General features: G+C 54.8%; 1 protein-coding gene across 2 annotated transcripts; it reads right to left on the reverse strand.

Annotated features, from left to right (window-relative positions):
• Positions 1 to 1,093: 1,093 nt before the first annotated feature.
• Positions 1,094 to 10,201, reverse strand: TOB2 (transducer of ERBB2, 2). Of its 2 annotated transcripts, none has more exons than XM_075078225.1 (2): positions 9,918 to 10,201; positions 1,094 to 5,581 (listed from the first exon to the last, which is right to left on the reverse strand). In XM_075078225.1, exon 2 carries the CDS (start codon positions 5,493 to 5,495, stop codon positions 4,473 to 4,475), a length of 1,023 nt encoding a protein of 340 aa, XP_074934326.1. In that variant the 5' UTR covers positions 5,496 to 5,581; positions 9,918 to 10,201; the 3' UTR covers positions 1,094 to 4,472. The 2 variants fall into 2 exon arrangements, with proteins under 2 accessions (XP_074934326.1, XP_074934336.1); XM_075078235.1 differs by lacking the exon at positions 9,918 to 10,201 and adding an exon at positions 8,709 to 8,804.
• Between the last annotated feature and the right edge of the window lie 2,773 nt (positions 10,202 to 12,974).

Consider the following 12,974-nt stretch of genomic DNA (forward strand, 5'->3'; position numbering starts at 1 on the left):
CAAGCCAGGAGCCAGTACCAGCCTCATGTTTGGTTTCCTCAAGTACATTCAGAGCAGCTCCCTTCAACAGCTTTTTAAGGAGGCGGCGCAGGGAGCTGCAAGCCACCCCTCGAGCAGGAGGCAGCGGGAGGGCAGTGGAGCTGGGGAGGCTAGGTTACACAGCCATCCAGCACGCATGGGGTGGGACAGGCGCTTCAGCATCTTCCTCGGCAGACAGGAGCCATCTCACCTCATTTTGCTAAAATGGAGCAGCAACCTCCAACAAAATTCTGCTTAAAGCTGAGCAATGAGAGGTTAGAAAGAAGAGAAACAAAATCAAACCTTCACTATCACTGCTTGGTTCTCATATCCAGCCTCAAGCCCACCCCGGTGTCCTAGTTTCAGCTGGGATAGAGTTCATTTTATGAGAAGTCACCTTGGATGAATGTTCACAGCAGGGAGGATGAGGCCTGCACATGCACCTTGAGACTTCCTTTGCTTTGCAAGTATCCCAGACACTGCAGGATAAACCCAAACTGGTTTGCAGAGAGGGGAAGAGAAATCAACCCACAAACAGCAGTCCTACTCTGCAGAAGCCGCGGTCTGGGAAGGCTTCATCTACCCCATCTGACGACACCAGACAGATCCCAGCCCAGCCCCCACAGGCAACAGCTCTGGCAAGCTGCCGCAGGAGCCGGGGATTTTAGGAACTCTGCTGCTTGACTGAAGGCCCCCAAAGCACCCCATGCCAAAGGCAAAGCATCCAGCTCCCTCCTCTCCCCCTGCCTCAGGGAGCTGAATCACAGCCAGACCTGGGAAAGCCAGGCACACCGCCACATTTTCCTATGCTGTGGCTGTTCTCAGCAGCACAAGAGGTCATGCAGACAGCTGCCCTCACTGCGCTGCACAAGCCTGGGCATCACTGGGCTGCTCCTAAAGCAATACGGCCACTGCCAAAGGCACCACACACCAGCAACTTTGCGGGAGAGAGGAAGATGCCATGGGCTGGTTCATCCAAAGGCAGGCAGGGGAGGTGGCCGTGTCCCTCCTCGCCCAGGAACAGGCGTAGCAAAAGTGTCCTCTCCCCACCGAGCACACACCACACAACAACCAGTTATTATATCATGCTTTTAATACAAACTTAAAAAAATCTGGAACAATAGAAACTGTACAGATTTGATCAACCTTTTTTTTTGTTGGTTTTTTTTTGTTTGTTTTTAACTAAATCTCTAGACACACCAATGTCCCGTTCCAAAATATTGCACAACATTCTGAATACAAAACTCTGATTGTATTCCTCCTTCGCTAAAGAAAAAAAAAAAAGAAAAAAAAAAAAGACAGCAACCCCCTGGTTCCCCCTCTCAGCAGCCCCCTTCTCAGAAAAAAAACCAAGCAGAGCACACACAGAAACCCTCTGCTCAGAGACATACAGGCTTGTGTCCTCTTTCACTCATTCTCTCCCACAAGGCAACTGTCGACTCACTCCTCGGAGAGGGGTGGGAGGAAAAGGAGGGAGGCTGACTGGGGAGAAAGGAATCTTCACCACTTTTTTTTTTTAAAGTTTTTTTCCTGAAAAAATATTTTTTTCTCTCCTCTTTTTAAGAAAAAATCTTGAAAAGAAAAAAATTACAGTTTTTACGTTAGAAATATACATATATTATATATACCTCTTACATTTTACAAATGTAGCAAATTATTCAATACAAACAGACATCAACAAAAAGAACACAAACCCATAAAAAATAAAAGTTAAAAAAAAAATTCTCTCTTCTCTTCCTAAGAAACCAGGTAAATTAGTGCAGGTTTTTAAAAAATAAAATTGAAGCTGAACGCCTACATCCAAGACTAGAAAAGACCCGAAAAGGCCGTTAGTTTCCACTGCTGCCTGACACTGGAGGAACGTTTCTGAAGCACGCTTTTTTCCTTTTAAGATACAATGAGGTTGGTCCCTCCTCTTTTCCTCCTTCCACTCAACACCACTATTTTTAAAGCAGGTATAATACGTGTGGCAGGGCAAAGCGGCATCAAAGCTTCACACACATAAGCAGGTGGCTGGGGGAGGCGTCCCCACCTCTCCCCTCCCTCCCTGTGCCAGAGGAGAGAATGCTGTCCTGCGGCAGTGGCTCACAGGTGGCTTTGCCAGATGTGGGGACGGTGGTTGGGGACAAATGGATTGCGTCCCGCAGCCTGAGCACCTCCTCAGTCCAGTGCGGCAAGTGGGCTGGCACTCAGCAGCACGCTCCCAGGGAGAAGGATGGGGTGGCAGTGGTAACATCCATGGCAGGGGGGGTGGTGTTAAAGACACAGAAGAAAAAAGGGAAACCCCACAGCTTGGCCATTCCTCAGCAACTTGCCCTAGTCTGGAAATCTCTGGAAACTCAGCAGGGTTGAGGCTGCAGGGCGCTGTCTGGGGGAAGTTAGCTGGGCTCCGTTCTCCTCGCCCACTGGCTGCATTGGTCATAGCTCGAAGGCAAGCAGCCTGCTTGGGAACCCACGCTGGGGACAAGGTCAGGATCATGCCTTCCCCCAGTCACCCAGCGAGGGGAAGGGTGTGCTGGAACCTCTCCTTAAAGCGCTGCGGGCAGTGGCAGTGTCCCTGGGACAGCCCGTTACCTCTGCAAAGGCTCATTGGCAACACAACTACAAGAGGGCTGGAGCGCCTTCACCTCAGCTCGAGGGAAGTGAGCGGGGAAAACCATGAGTTCAAGCCCATCTCCTCTGAAACAGGGATGTCTTGAAAGAGCACGGTGGTTTGACAGATACAGGAGAAGTGGTTTTCAGAGGGTGCTCCAGAGACATCATTAAAAGGAAAGCAAACCTCAAGTTTGGGAGGCAGCAAAAACCTTCTTTTTCTTTTAAACCGAAAACTTCAAAGACTGGAGTCTCATCATCTCCATCTCTCTTCCTTGCACACTTCCATACTCCCACAACAGCCTCCAAGGAGACCTCCTTCCCACCCAGAGAGCCTCCACCACCCTGCCTGGGTGGGCAAGAAGCAGCCCTCCTCCAGCTTCCTGTGAAGGTGGTTTTGGAGTCCCTGACACAGAAGCGACCTAGCTGAGAAGCTGCTACCACCGACTGCAGCACATTGTCCTGGGGAAAGCCACAGGGGCATTCCCAGATCCTGGCCCTGCAGCAGGGAGGCACTGTACATTCATGCCACTGGGATGGCCGCTTGCCTTCAGAGTGCCTGTCCCTACTCTGCTCTAAGCCTGCTGCCGTCCACACTGACGCAATCTAGCTGGAATGATGAGTTTATGCTATGTGCTTCCCTTCCTCACCAGATCAGCCACCTCTTCCCGCTCCTCCAGAAGGGCAGGAGACAGGATTTAGTCAGGTGTATACCTGGATGAAAGTAAAAACCCTTAAGCTACCACTCAAGAGAGCAGCTTCAACAACATAGCCCTTTCTCTTCTTCAAAAGTAGTGCTGCCTCTAACTAAAACAGAAGGAATTCCCTCTCTGAGACAAGAAGATGAATTCACAGCAGGAACAAGAAACTCAGACCCAGGAGGCTGCCCCAGACGATCGCCGGTGGATGCTGGGGAGAACGTGTGGGAAGTGGGGTCAGGATCCGAGTAGGGCCGCCTGGCTCAGCACCACCTCACCCTGCCGCAGGGACAGGCGGGGTGCGTTTCTACTCCACAGGGCTGTCACCTGGACCAGCTGGCTAGCCCTGCGAGGGCACGCAAAGGTCCCCTCGCTCACGTGCCAAAGGGGATGATAACCAGAGTCACTCAGTTCAAAGTGCTGTTCTCCTGTAGCCGCGGCTGGAAGTGCAAATGAGGAAAGGAGCAGGAAGCCACCATTTCACAGTAACGCCTTCCCTGCTACGTGCTGGGAGGCGGTCAAGGAGAAGAGTTAGCGCTTTTCAGCACACAGACAGAACAGTTGACGCCAGCCCAGGCTGGAGGGCCTGGAGTAACAACAGCACAACAGTCTACCCCCGCAGGCACAGGAGATGCTCTCTGTCTACACGCAGAGCAGTAACAGAAAAGCAAGCCCACCCACCCATTTCTGGCTAGCACGCAAGAGTGTGTGTACCTCCACTGACACTGACTCATCCTCTCCCTGTCCCTCCTCCAGTGAGGTGGTACGAAGAAGACATCCCTACGCCCACGTGGAAGGACCCTGTGTCCAGCGCTGGGGGGTTGGTGCAGGGAATCAGGAGCATCGTGACCTATGTTTGCACCAGTCCTGGGCTGGGCGAAGGGGGAACACGAACCAAAAAAATCCCAACACTCAATTCAGGAGTAAAAAAGTGAGTAGGAAAAAAGCACAGGGACTGAGTTAAAAAACATGTCAGTGCTTCAGGAGCGTTGCCAGCACAGCGCAACAACACTGGGCTCTCTCTTTTCCCAAGAAGCTATATTTATAAGATTTGAATATTTTCTGTATATTTCTATTTTTCTTTTATCTTCCTCTTGTTTGTTTTGTTCTTATCCCCCCACCCCCACCCCACCCCCCGCCCCAAAATACTCTCCTTCCTTGTGTTCAGTTGGCCAGGACGACAGGCTGGAACGACTGGCTGGGATACTGCATGGCATTCAGGTTGTAGCTAAGTCCTTCCACGAAGGGAGACTTCTCCAAGAAGAGGTTGTTGGTGCTGCCACCAAAGACCTGAGCCATATCAAAGGTACCACCTGTGCCGGTGTTGAACTGCGATGTTGGCGGGATGCTGCTGGCCTGGCTCTCGCTGGCAACACCATCGAAGAAGAGACTGCTGGCTCCTGGCGATCCGCCACTGTAAACGAACTCCTTGGCGTTGGGGGAGAGCTGCGACTGGGGGGCTTGGCTCCCAGCGCTCCCAACAAAGTTCAGAGAGTGCATAGACAGGGAGAGGCCCTTGTGCTTCAGCAGGTTGGTGGTGGGAGACCTGACCATCCTCGGCTGCTGCCCAGCCCCTGCTCCGCCACCCCCTCCTCCGGCTCCTCCACCCTTCTTCATCTTGGTAGAGCCAAACTTCGTGGCAGCAAAGGTGGCAGTGGTGAACGTGATGGGCTGGGCAGAGCGAGGGATGAAGGTGGGGCTCGGCGACTGGCCGAAGGAGGGGGACGGAGAGTTGGACAGCGAGTTGTCCTGGCTACCAATGGGGACAAATACCTGGGCATCAGGGTTGAAGCTGCTCTTGATTTCTTTGTCCAGCTCCGCGGCACTGCAGCCCTCGCTGTCATCCAGGTAGAGGACCTTAACAGAGCCCTTCTCGCCAATCTGGTAGGAGACCTCAAAAGGATCGATCCAGACACTCAGCTCTTCTGGCACGTTGGCGCGTACATCCTCCACAGCCAGCCCGCTCCGCTTGGCTGCCAGCTCCACCACCGGATCCACCGTCTCCCCTATATGAACACAGCGATAGCCAGATCCCTTCAGAGGCTTCTCCGGGTACCAGTGACCCTCATATTTCTTCTTTAGCAGGCGCTCTAGCTCCTCACCAAACAGGTCTGCCCGCCTCCGAGGAAGCTTGTTGTACAGGTATGAGATGATGAAGTTAAGAGCAACTTTGATCTCCAGATGCATACTCCTTTCACAGCAAGCAAGTCAGGGCAGTGTATTAAAAGAGGCAAAATGACACACACATATACAAGATTTGGCTCCAAACAGACCTAGGGAAAGAGAGAAAAGGATGGATGAAGACAAGAGAACACAACAGCTCTCCACCTGTTGAGACGAACAGCCGTGCTTTTTCATTAACAAAAGCAGAATGAGCAGTTTGCACAAATGCTAACAAGCACTGATGCTCTCTGGGAGAGTCACCCCAAATCTACTGGCCCTCAAAACAGAGAGATGCTAGTAAGGAGGAGTCTCCCTGCTCCTCTGCAGAAGAAATAAGGGTGTAGTGACAACCCGAACGCAGGCACGTACATTATATTCACCTCGCTGCCAAGTACCGCTGCTGAAACCCGGCAGGCCAACTGTCTGCTCTGGCAGAGCTATTTCAGCACATCTAACACGTCTCTCTGTGCCCTGGCAACTCAGCTGCTACCAGCACGGCTCACCTGCACCAGCCTCTCCAGAACACAAGCGCACCACCTGAACAGCCTCGTGACCCGCTCAGCCGCCTGTGCGGAGACCCACTCGTGCTCAGGACAGCAGGGCCAGCCTCTCCTCCGGGAGGCCGGGTGGTCGTGCCGAGTGCCATGTCCTGCTGGCATGAGTGCAGAAGGGACGAGAAGGAGCGAGGGAGGGTGCTGAGGCACCAGCTGCCAGCCCGTGTTTACTATCCCCTTAACTGGCAGGCACGTATCTTATGAAGCACACCCAGCTGAGGCTCTGCCCAGCTACAAGTCTAAAATCCCAGTTTAATTCAGCTGGGGGCGGGAAAGGGAGGCAGGAGACGTGTGTGGGGTCACAAAACTTACACATGCCAACAGTCTGTCCAATACAGTTCACATCACTTATCCCTGCGCAGAGGGAAGATGAGCTCTGCCAGGATCAGGTACCTACTTAACAAAAACTGAATTTGCTTGCCAAAGACTGAAGTAATCCTCCCTCGCGAGGAAGTCTCTGAAATGGAGGGAGCCCACAAAAGCACAATGCAAAACCACAACACTCAACTCTCCCATTGTACACGGATTTGCAAACAATGTTCATCTGGGTACAAAAAAAATCCCCAGGTAGGTCAGAACCGTGCTCTGTCACCCATCCAAAGAAAACAAATCCCACAGATATTTTAAGAGGAAGCACACTTCCAGTAGCCTCCACGCCTCTCCAGGGGGAAGCAGAATATCCAGTTTTTAATTGGCACCTTAGTCAGAGGCCGCTCTGTCTTCAGCTGCCCTCACCTTGCTCAAACAGACATACCGTGTTCAACCGTCTTCCTAAAATGGGCTTCAGGGATGCTCTCACACAACACTCAAGCCACTGTTTACGACTTGTGCCAATTATTTGGGGGTGGGGACAGAGTACAAACATACTGTGTCAGCATTCCCCTGAAAAACTGGGACTCCCACCCGCACAGGCAGGCATCCATGCTGGCCTAGGTCAGGAGGAAGGAAAAACTGACCAGACTTGTTTGCTTGGTCTAATTTAGTGGATGAGAAGGATTAAATAAATTTTAAAACCTCCTCAAGTATTTTGAGGCTTTATTAAAAAAATAAAGGGGGTGTGTGGGGATTCTATGCTTTTTCTGTAATAGTCTGAAATCAGAGAGGCTTGGCTTCAGGATGACGGTAATCAGAAGCAGATCCCACACCTCAAGTCCACCAACATGGTGGACAGTTCTGGAAGGAATCCCCTTTGGGTTCAACTCAACAACAAGAAAAAACACAGGAACGAGGGGATGCGAAAGAGGGGTAGAAGTCTTTCCTTTGAAACCTGCTTGAAGGAATTACTGTAGTATAACAACTTTCAGTAGGTCACTGAGACCTGACCAAATTCAAATAAGAACAGACAAATGCCAAAGAAATAAGCAACCAGAGTTTTTCCAGAGAACAGCACAGAGAAGCCACTTTCAGGAGGCCAGAGTCATGGCACAGAGCCTTTTCCAGAGAAAACGGCATGAAGCAAACCCCTGAAAGAGCACACCTAAATATTAACAAGAGCTTATACAGCCCACACTACCTCAAGGGGAGATTACATGGAGCCCTCTTGCTCCTTCGGCTTTGAGGCATCCGAGGGAGAAGACAGCTTGGGATTCCAGCAAATTAAGGAGGAAGAAAACAGCCAGTTTGTAAATCTTTTAGTCTCATGTGATAAATTCTAATCCAACTCCAAAATCTATTAAGAAATCAGAAATTACAGATTGGGAAAGGAGCAAAGGTCAAAATTTGTTACCACCCTATTTGCAACACAAATGCCTTAATATACTTTGAGGAGTCCACATCCTCATCAATCTTCTGTAGAAGAAAGCGAGGAGATACAATTACAAATCATTGTCTCCTTTTTTCTTTTCTTTAAGAAGTATTCCCCCTTCCTAAAAGGGGAATACTCTGTACCCCGATGACAAAAAAAGATGAGTTAATTAGCTTAATAATACGAACAGCTGCCAAGGTAGCTGCACATAGCTGATACTTGCAGAAGGTACAAAAAGTCAGAGATACCACTGACTCCTCAGGTTGCTGGCACAGTAAGACGTGCTCCAGTAGGACCCCCTCGATCTCTCTCTACTGCACTAAAATATGATAACACAGTAATAAAATAAAAGAAGAAAAAACAGCCGAAGCAGCATGGCTCCAAAGGAAGAAAAACTAAATATCAATTGTAAAAGGTATTCTGACAAGTCTTCCATAAGGAGAGGTGTTTCTGAAGTAAAGGCTTACAGTACCACGGGCAGAACATCGAGGTGCCGGCGGGGAACAAAGGGTTGTTCCTCTGCTCTGCGGAGGAGTTGTAGCAGCCCTCTCGGATCCCCCCCGTTTACCAGCACGGCGACGTGCTGGGGGAGACAGGCCAAACGATCGCTTGCATCAGAGGAGAGCAAACACGGGAACAGTGCCCTCTCCTCCTCGCTACGCAAACATGGCGGGTGACCTTGCGAGTATCCATCCAAGCTCCTGAGGGAGGTCTGGCCCCCAGGAACCGGCTGGCCGCCGCTTCACCCTCACCACCGCCCTTTCCAGTGACTTTAAAAAAGACCGGGCGCCACGACGAACTGTGGTCCCACGGCCGGCCACACCTGCCCTGAACAAGGGACATTCCGCGCCCCCCCCCCCTCCAGCCCAATCCCACCCACGGGGGGCAGAGGGGCGCCCCACACACACACTTGAGGCGAGCGGCCCTACGGGGACGCACCCGAGGGAAGAAGCGAGGGAGGCGGCCACCGCCCCCTCCCCGGGAGAGCGGCCATTTCTGGTGACCCGGCCGGAGAGCCCTCCCGCCCCCCGCCGGGTCACCCTGGGAGTTGTAGTCCTCGCCCCCCTCCCCGCCCCGCGACCTACTTCGCTTTCGGACTACACCTCCCGTCGTGCTCCGCGGCCGGGCCCGGCCCCTTCGCTCAGCGGGGCAGGGCACAAAATTTTCCACAGCACATGCGCCCTGCCGCTGCCCACGGCGGGGAACACGCCCCGCGGCCCGGCGCTCGGGACCGCCGGGCAGCCGCCCCCCTTCTTCCCCTCCCCTCCCTCTCGGCAGGGACAGGGGAGGTGCGTTCCCACCCCACGGCTCTCACCCCACCCCACCCCGCCCCGCCCCGCGGGCGTGGGACGGAGCCCAGGAGGCCACAAGCCCCGTCTCCATCCCCCTTGGGGCACGCCGGGTCGCAAACCCCAAAAGAGCCCTTCGACGGGGGAGGGGGGAAGTGCCCACACAAGGGCGATATCCCGGCCCCACGCACCCGGCGGGGCACCGCGGCGACCCCCGAGGCCCGGGGGTGGCGCCCCCCAACACCTTCCCACGAAGGAAGCCCCAGGCCCGACCTCCCCCGCAGCCGCATGACCCCTTCCCGGGGCTGCCGTACCCGCCAAGGGCGCCCCGGCCAGGACCCCCCGCCTCCCCAGGGGGAGGCACGGCCCCTCCGCCGGCAGAGAGGCCGGCGGTGCCCGGCCCAGCCCAGCCCCGGCAGCGCCTTTGTTGTCGCCGGCTTTCTCTCCCCCCACCACCCCCGGAGCTGGATCCGCCGTGAGGGAAGGGAGACACCCCGGCACCCACCCCCTCCTAGGCCCGGGGTGCCTTTTTGGGGGGCTGAGCCGCACATCCCCCCCTCCAATCAGATTGAAATGAAGGTGGGGAACCGAACGAAATGGTGAACTGGGGCATCGCGAAGCGCCACCGACCTAATGACTTCCCCCCCCGAAGCCACCTTAATCCCCCCCGGGGCCGTCAGCCGCACGGTCGCTCCACGGACGGATAAATTATAACCCCCCCCAGTTCCCCCGGGGACCAGGAGCCCCCTCAGGCCGAGCCCACTGATAGAGTTTCACGGCATCACCACAAAGGGGATGCGGGCTGGGGGTACCCGGCCCGAAAAGGGTGTGGAAGGGAAGCACCCCCAGCCCCACTTACTTCGTCCTCGGCTCCAGGGCCAGCGGCTGGTGGCGGCTGCTCGGAGGCCGTGGGAGGTGCGCGGGGGTCTCTGCCCCGTCCCGTTCCCCTCCCTCGCGTTATCCCCGGTGGTGCGGTTCTTCCGCGGGGCGGACCCGGGGGCTGCGGCGCGGGCCGAAGGTGGTGCGGGACGCCCGGGGGTGGGGATGCGGATGCGGGTACCGGTCGTGTCGGTGTCGCCTCTCGCCGCCTCGCCTCGCCTCGCCCCGCCAGCCCGGAGCCGCCCGCGCCCTGGCCCCAAGTGAGCCAACTCACGGCAAACTTTCACCCTTAGCAACCCCGCGCAGGGATCCGCGCTCCCGCCCAGCGTGATGCGGTCGCGGAGGGCGGGCCGGGACTACTTCCCCCTCGCCTCCCGCAGCCCCCAGTCGACGGGGGGTGCTTTAAATCCCCTTTTCTCCCCCCCCAGTCCCCCCCTCCCTTCTAGTGCTGCAGCCGCAGCGGTGGGGGGGGAGGAGGGCTGCCAGCCGCCTGGCACCGAGGGCTGCCCCGACTCCGGGGGAAGAAGGAAGGGGCTTGATCTGGGATGAGGATTGACCTGAGGATTTCCCCAAGCGGCTTAGCCCCGGGCGGGGGGGCACGGCGAGGGGACGGAAGGGGACCGGGTAGGGAAGGAGGGAAGGAAGGAAGGGACCGGTCGGCCTTTTCTTCGCTTCCACGCACGACGGATGCTTGGCAGCCGCCGCCACCGCAGGCCGGGGTGGGGTGAGAAGGGGCTGGTGCTGTCGGGCCCCGGCTCCGAGGCAGGACTGGCCCCCGGCTGAGGGTGAACCTGGGGGATTCGGGGGTTCCGAGGGGACAAGCCCCCCGCACAACCCCCGGCCAAGTCTTCGAGAACTCTGGTTCTGGAACCCCCGAGCCCCGCGAAGGGCGCGAGGGGCAGTTTGGGGTCGAAGCGCCCACAAGGGCCTGAGGAGAAGAACCAACCCCGGCCCCTTCCTTTACTGCAACCCCCCCGGGACCCCCGGCGCTGTGACAGGGCGGAGGGGAGACACGGGTTGGAGGGCCGGGAGGGGGTTGCAGGCTCATCTCAGGGGACAACGGGGCGAGGCCTGCGGCTGTTAACCCCCCAACACTCCGAGGCAGGGAGGGCGCCCCAGCCCCACAGAACCCATGGACTACTTTATCACCGTACTCCTGTGCGCCTCCGCCTTCAGCGGAGGGCCGGCCGGGTCCGCGGCGGAGGCGAGGGACCCGCAAGGTGCGCGAGCGCCGGCCGTGCTAAAAATAACTGCGGCGTGTTAGCAACAGCCTTCCCATTGGCTAGCCGGACCCGGCGGCGCCTTCGGATTGGTGCGTTTCCTCGACCAGTGAGGCGAAGGGGGTGTGCGCGGGAGGGGGCGGTGCTGGGCGCGGCGCGGGGTCTGCCGGGAGTTGTAGTCGCCGGGGGCGGTCGGGTGCGGCGACCACCTGCAAAGGGCTCTCGCTGTCCACACCTAAGGCCGATTTGACCCGATTAAAGCTCCAAACAAGGGGAGGGGACACCAAGAATGGCGGTCCCAACCGCGCACCAGAGCTGGCACAAGCAGACCAGGGAGGGAAGCAACGGTTCTCAGCAACCAAGTGCTATGGCAGTCCCCGTTGCAGTGGAGGTAGCTTGCTCGGCCCATGAAAGGTCCCATTATGTCTCGGTTCTGAAGAATTCCTGAGAAAAAAACCCATCGTGGAGTCACATTTCATCTTGGAACTGGATCTTCTCAATAATACAGTTATATTTGAATTATTAATTTATTGCCCGTTTCCAAAAGGGACAAAGACTGCAGACGCTTCCCAAGCTGTTCCGTGTCCCTCTGGACATAATTCTCCGCAGCAACCGCCTCCCTAGTGCAAAAATACAAACTTCCTCTCTTGTCCCATTTCCACAAGGATCCTCAGCATCTTTCGGGGTTTGGTTTGTCCTCCCCACCCCAGGAACCCCTCACCTTTGGTACTGCCTTTCCCACTGAAGAGGGCTTCTTCCGAAGCCAGTGAACACCATGTGCTCAGAAATCTGTCAGTGCCGTCCTTCCTAGCCACGGTACTACAGTGGCCGTCCTTGCTCATGTTTCCCACCCATTAGAAAAAAAAAACCAAACACACAAAAAAAAACCCAAAACCCCAAAAAAAACCCCCAACAACTTTTGAAGTTGGCTTTTTTCCTGCAGGGGAAGCAGGGGGAAGAGAAGGGGAAGATTTATGAGAGCTATTATGAGCAGCCTTATTTTCATCGCTCCTAGTTTAAAAGGAATTTTGTTACAAAAGAACGTATTTTTTTTTCATACTCCCTTGCTTTGCTGGAAACAAAATTATGCTGTCAGCCAGAGATCAGGTAATTAAAACAACTGTGCTATTTTTAGCATCATTGAGAAAAAAAGGCAATTACATTTCTAAAATTCTATTGTTGTTTTAATAAGGTGTTACTAAGAGGGTGTTACACATTAGGGCTCTTTAAAATACTTGCGCCTTGACCGTGCTCCTTTAATTACCGCGTCGCCCTGGTACACATGGAGGCAGAGGAATTCTGTCACAGTATCCGCTCACGCATTCCCAGCCATTTGGCTATTACGTCAAAGCAAAGCTCCTGAATCACGTGCGCGTGGGGAGGGAAGGAATCGCCAGGCCGCCAGGACAGAGCTCGTTTTGCTGGGTTATTTAATGCCAAGGAAGGGCAGTCAGGTTATAATCGGGCATAATTAACGCTGCCGTACCCTGAATCCTCTTTACATTCAAGTCACATGACAACCTCAAGGAAATGAAAAATTCTTTCCTGCTATTGAAACGGGCAAACACCATCTCCAGCTGATCCCCCTAATGAGAAAATAACAGCTCCTGTGCAGATAAGGTTTCAGAAGTAGGATTTTGTCTATGCAGCTCCTCCAGGGAAAGCTCACAGGCAGACTCAAGGCCTTTGCCTACTTTCAGGTTTTGTTGTTTTTTTTTAAAGAAAGGTAATGGGGTTTGTCAAGACAAGGTCTGGATGATTCAAAGGGTTGGCGGGGTGTTACAGAGCTATTTGCTGAGCTCAGTTGTAGCTGTGGC

This window comes from Phalacrocorax aristotelis, chromosome 1 (genome assembly GCF_949628215.1).
Source record: "Phalacrocorax aristotelis chromosome 1, bGulAri2.1, whole genome shotgun sequence".
NCBI lineage: Eukaryota > Metazoa > Chordata > Aves > Suliformes > Phalacrocoracidae > Phalacrocorax > Phalacrocorax aristotelis.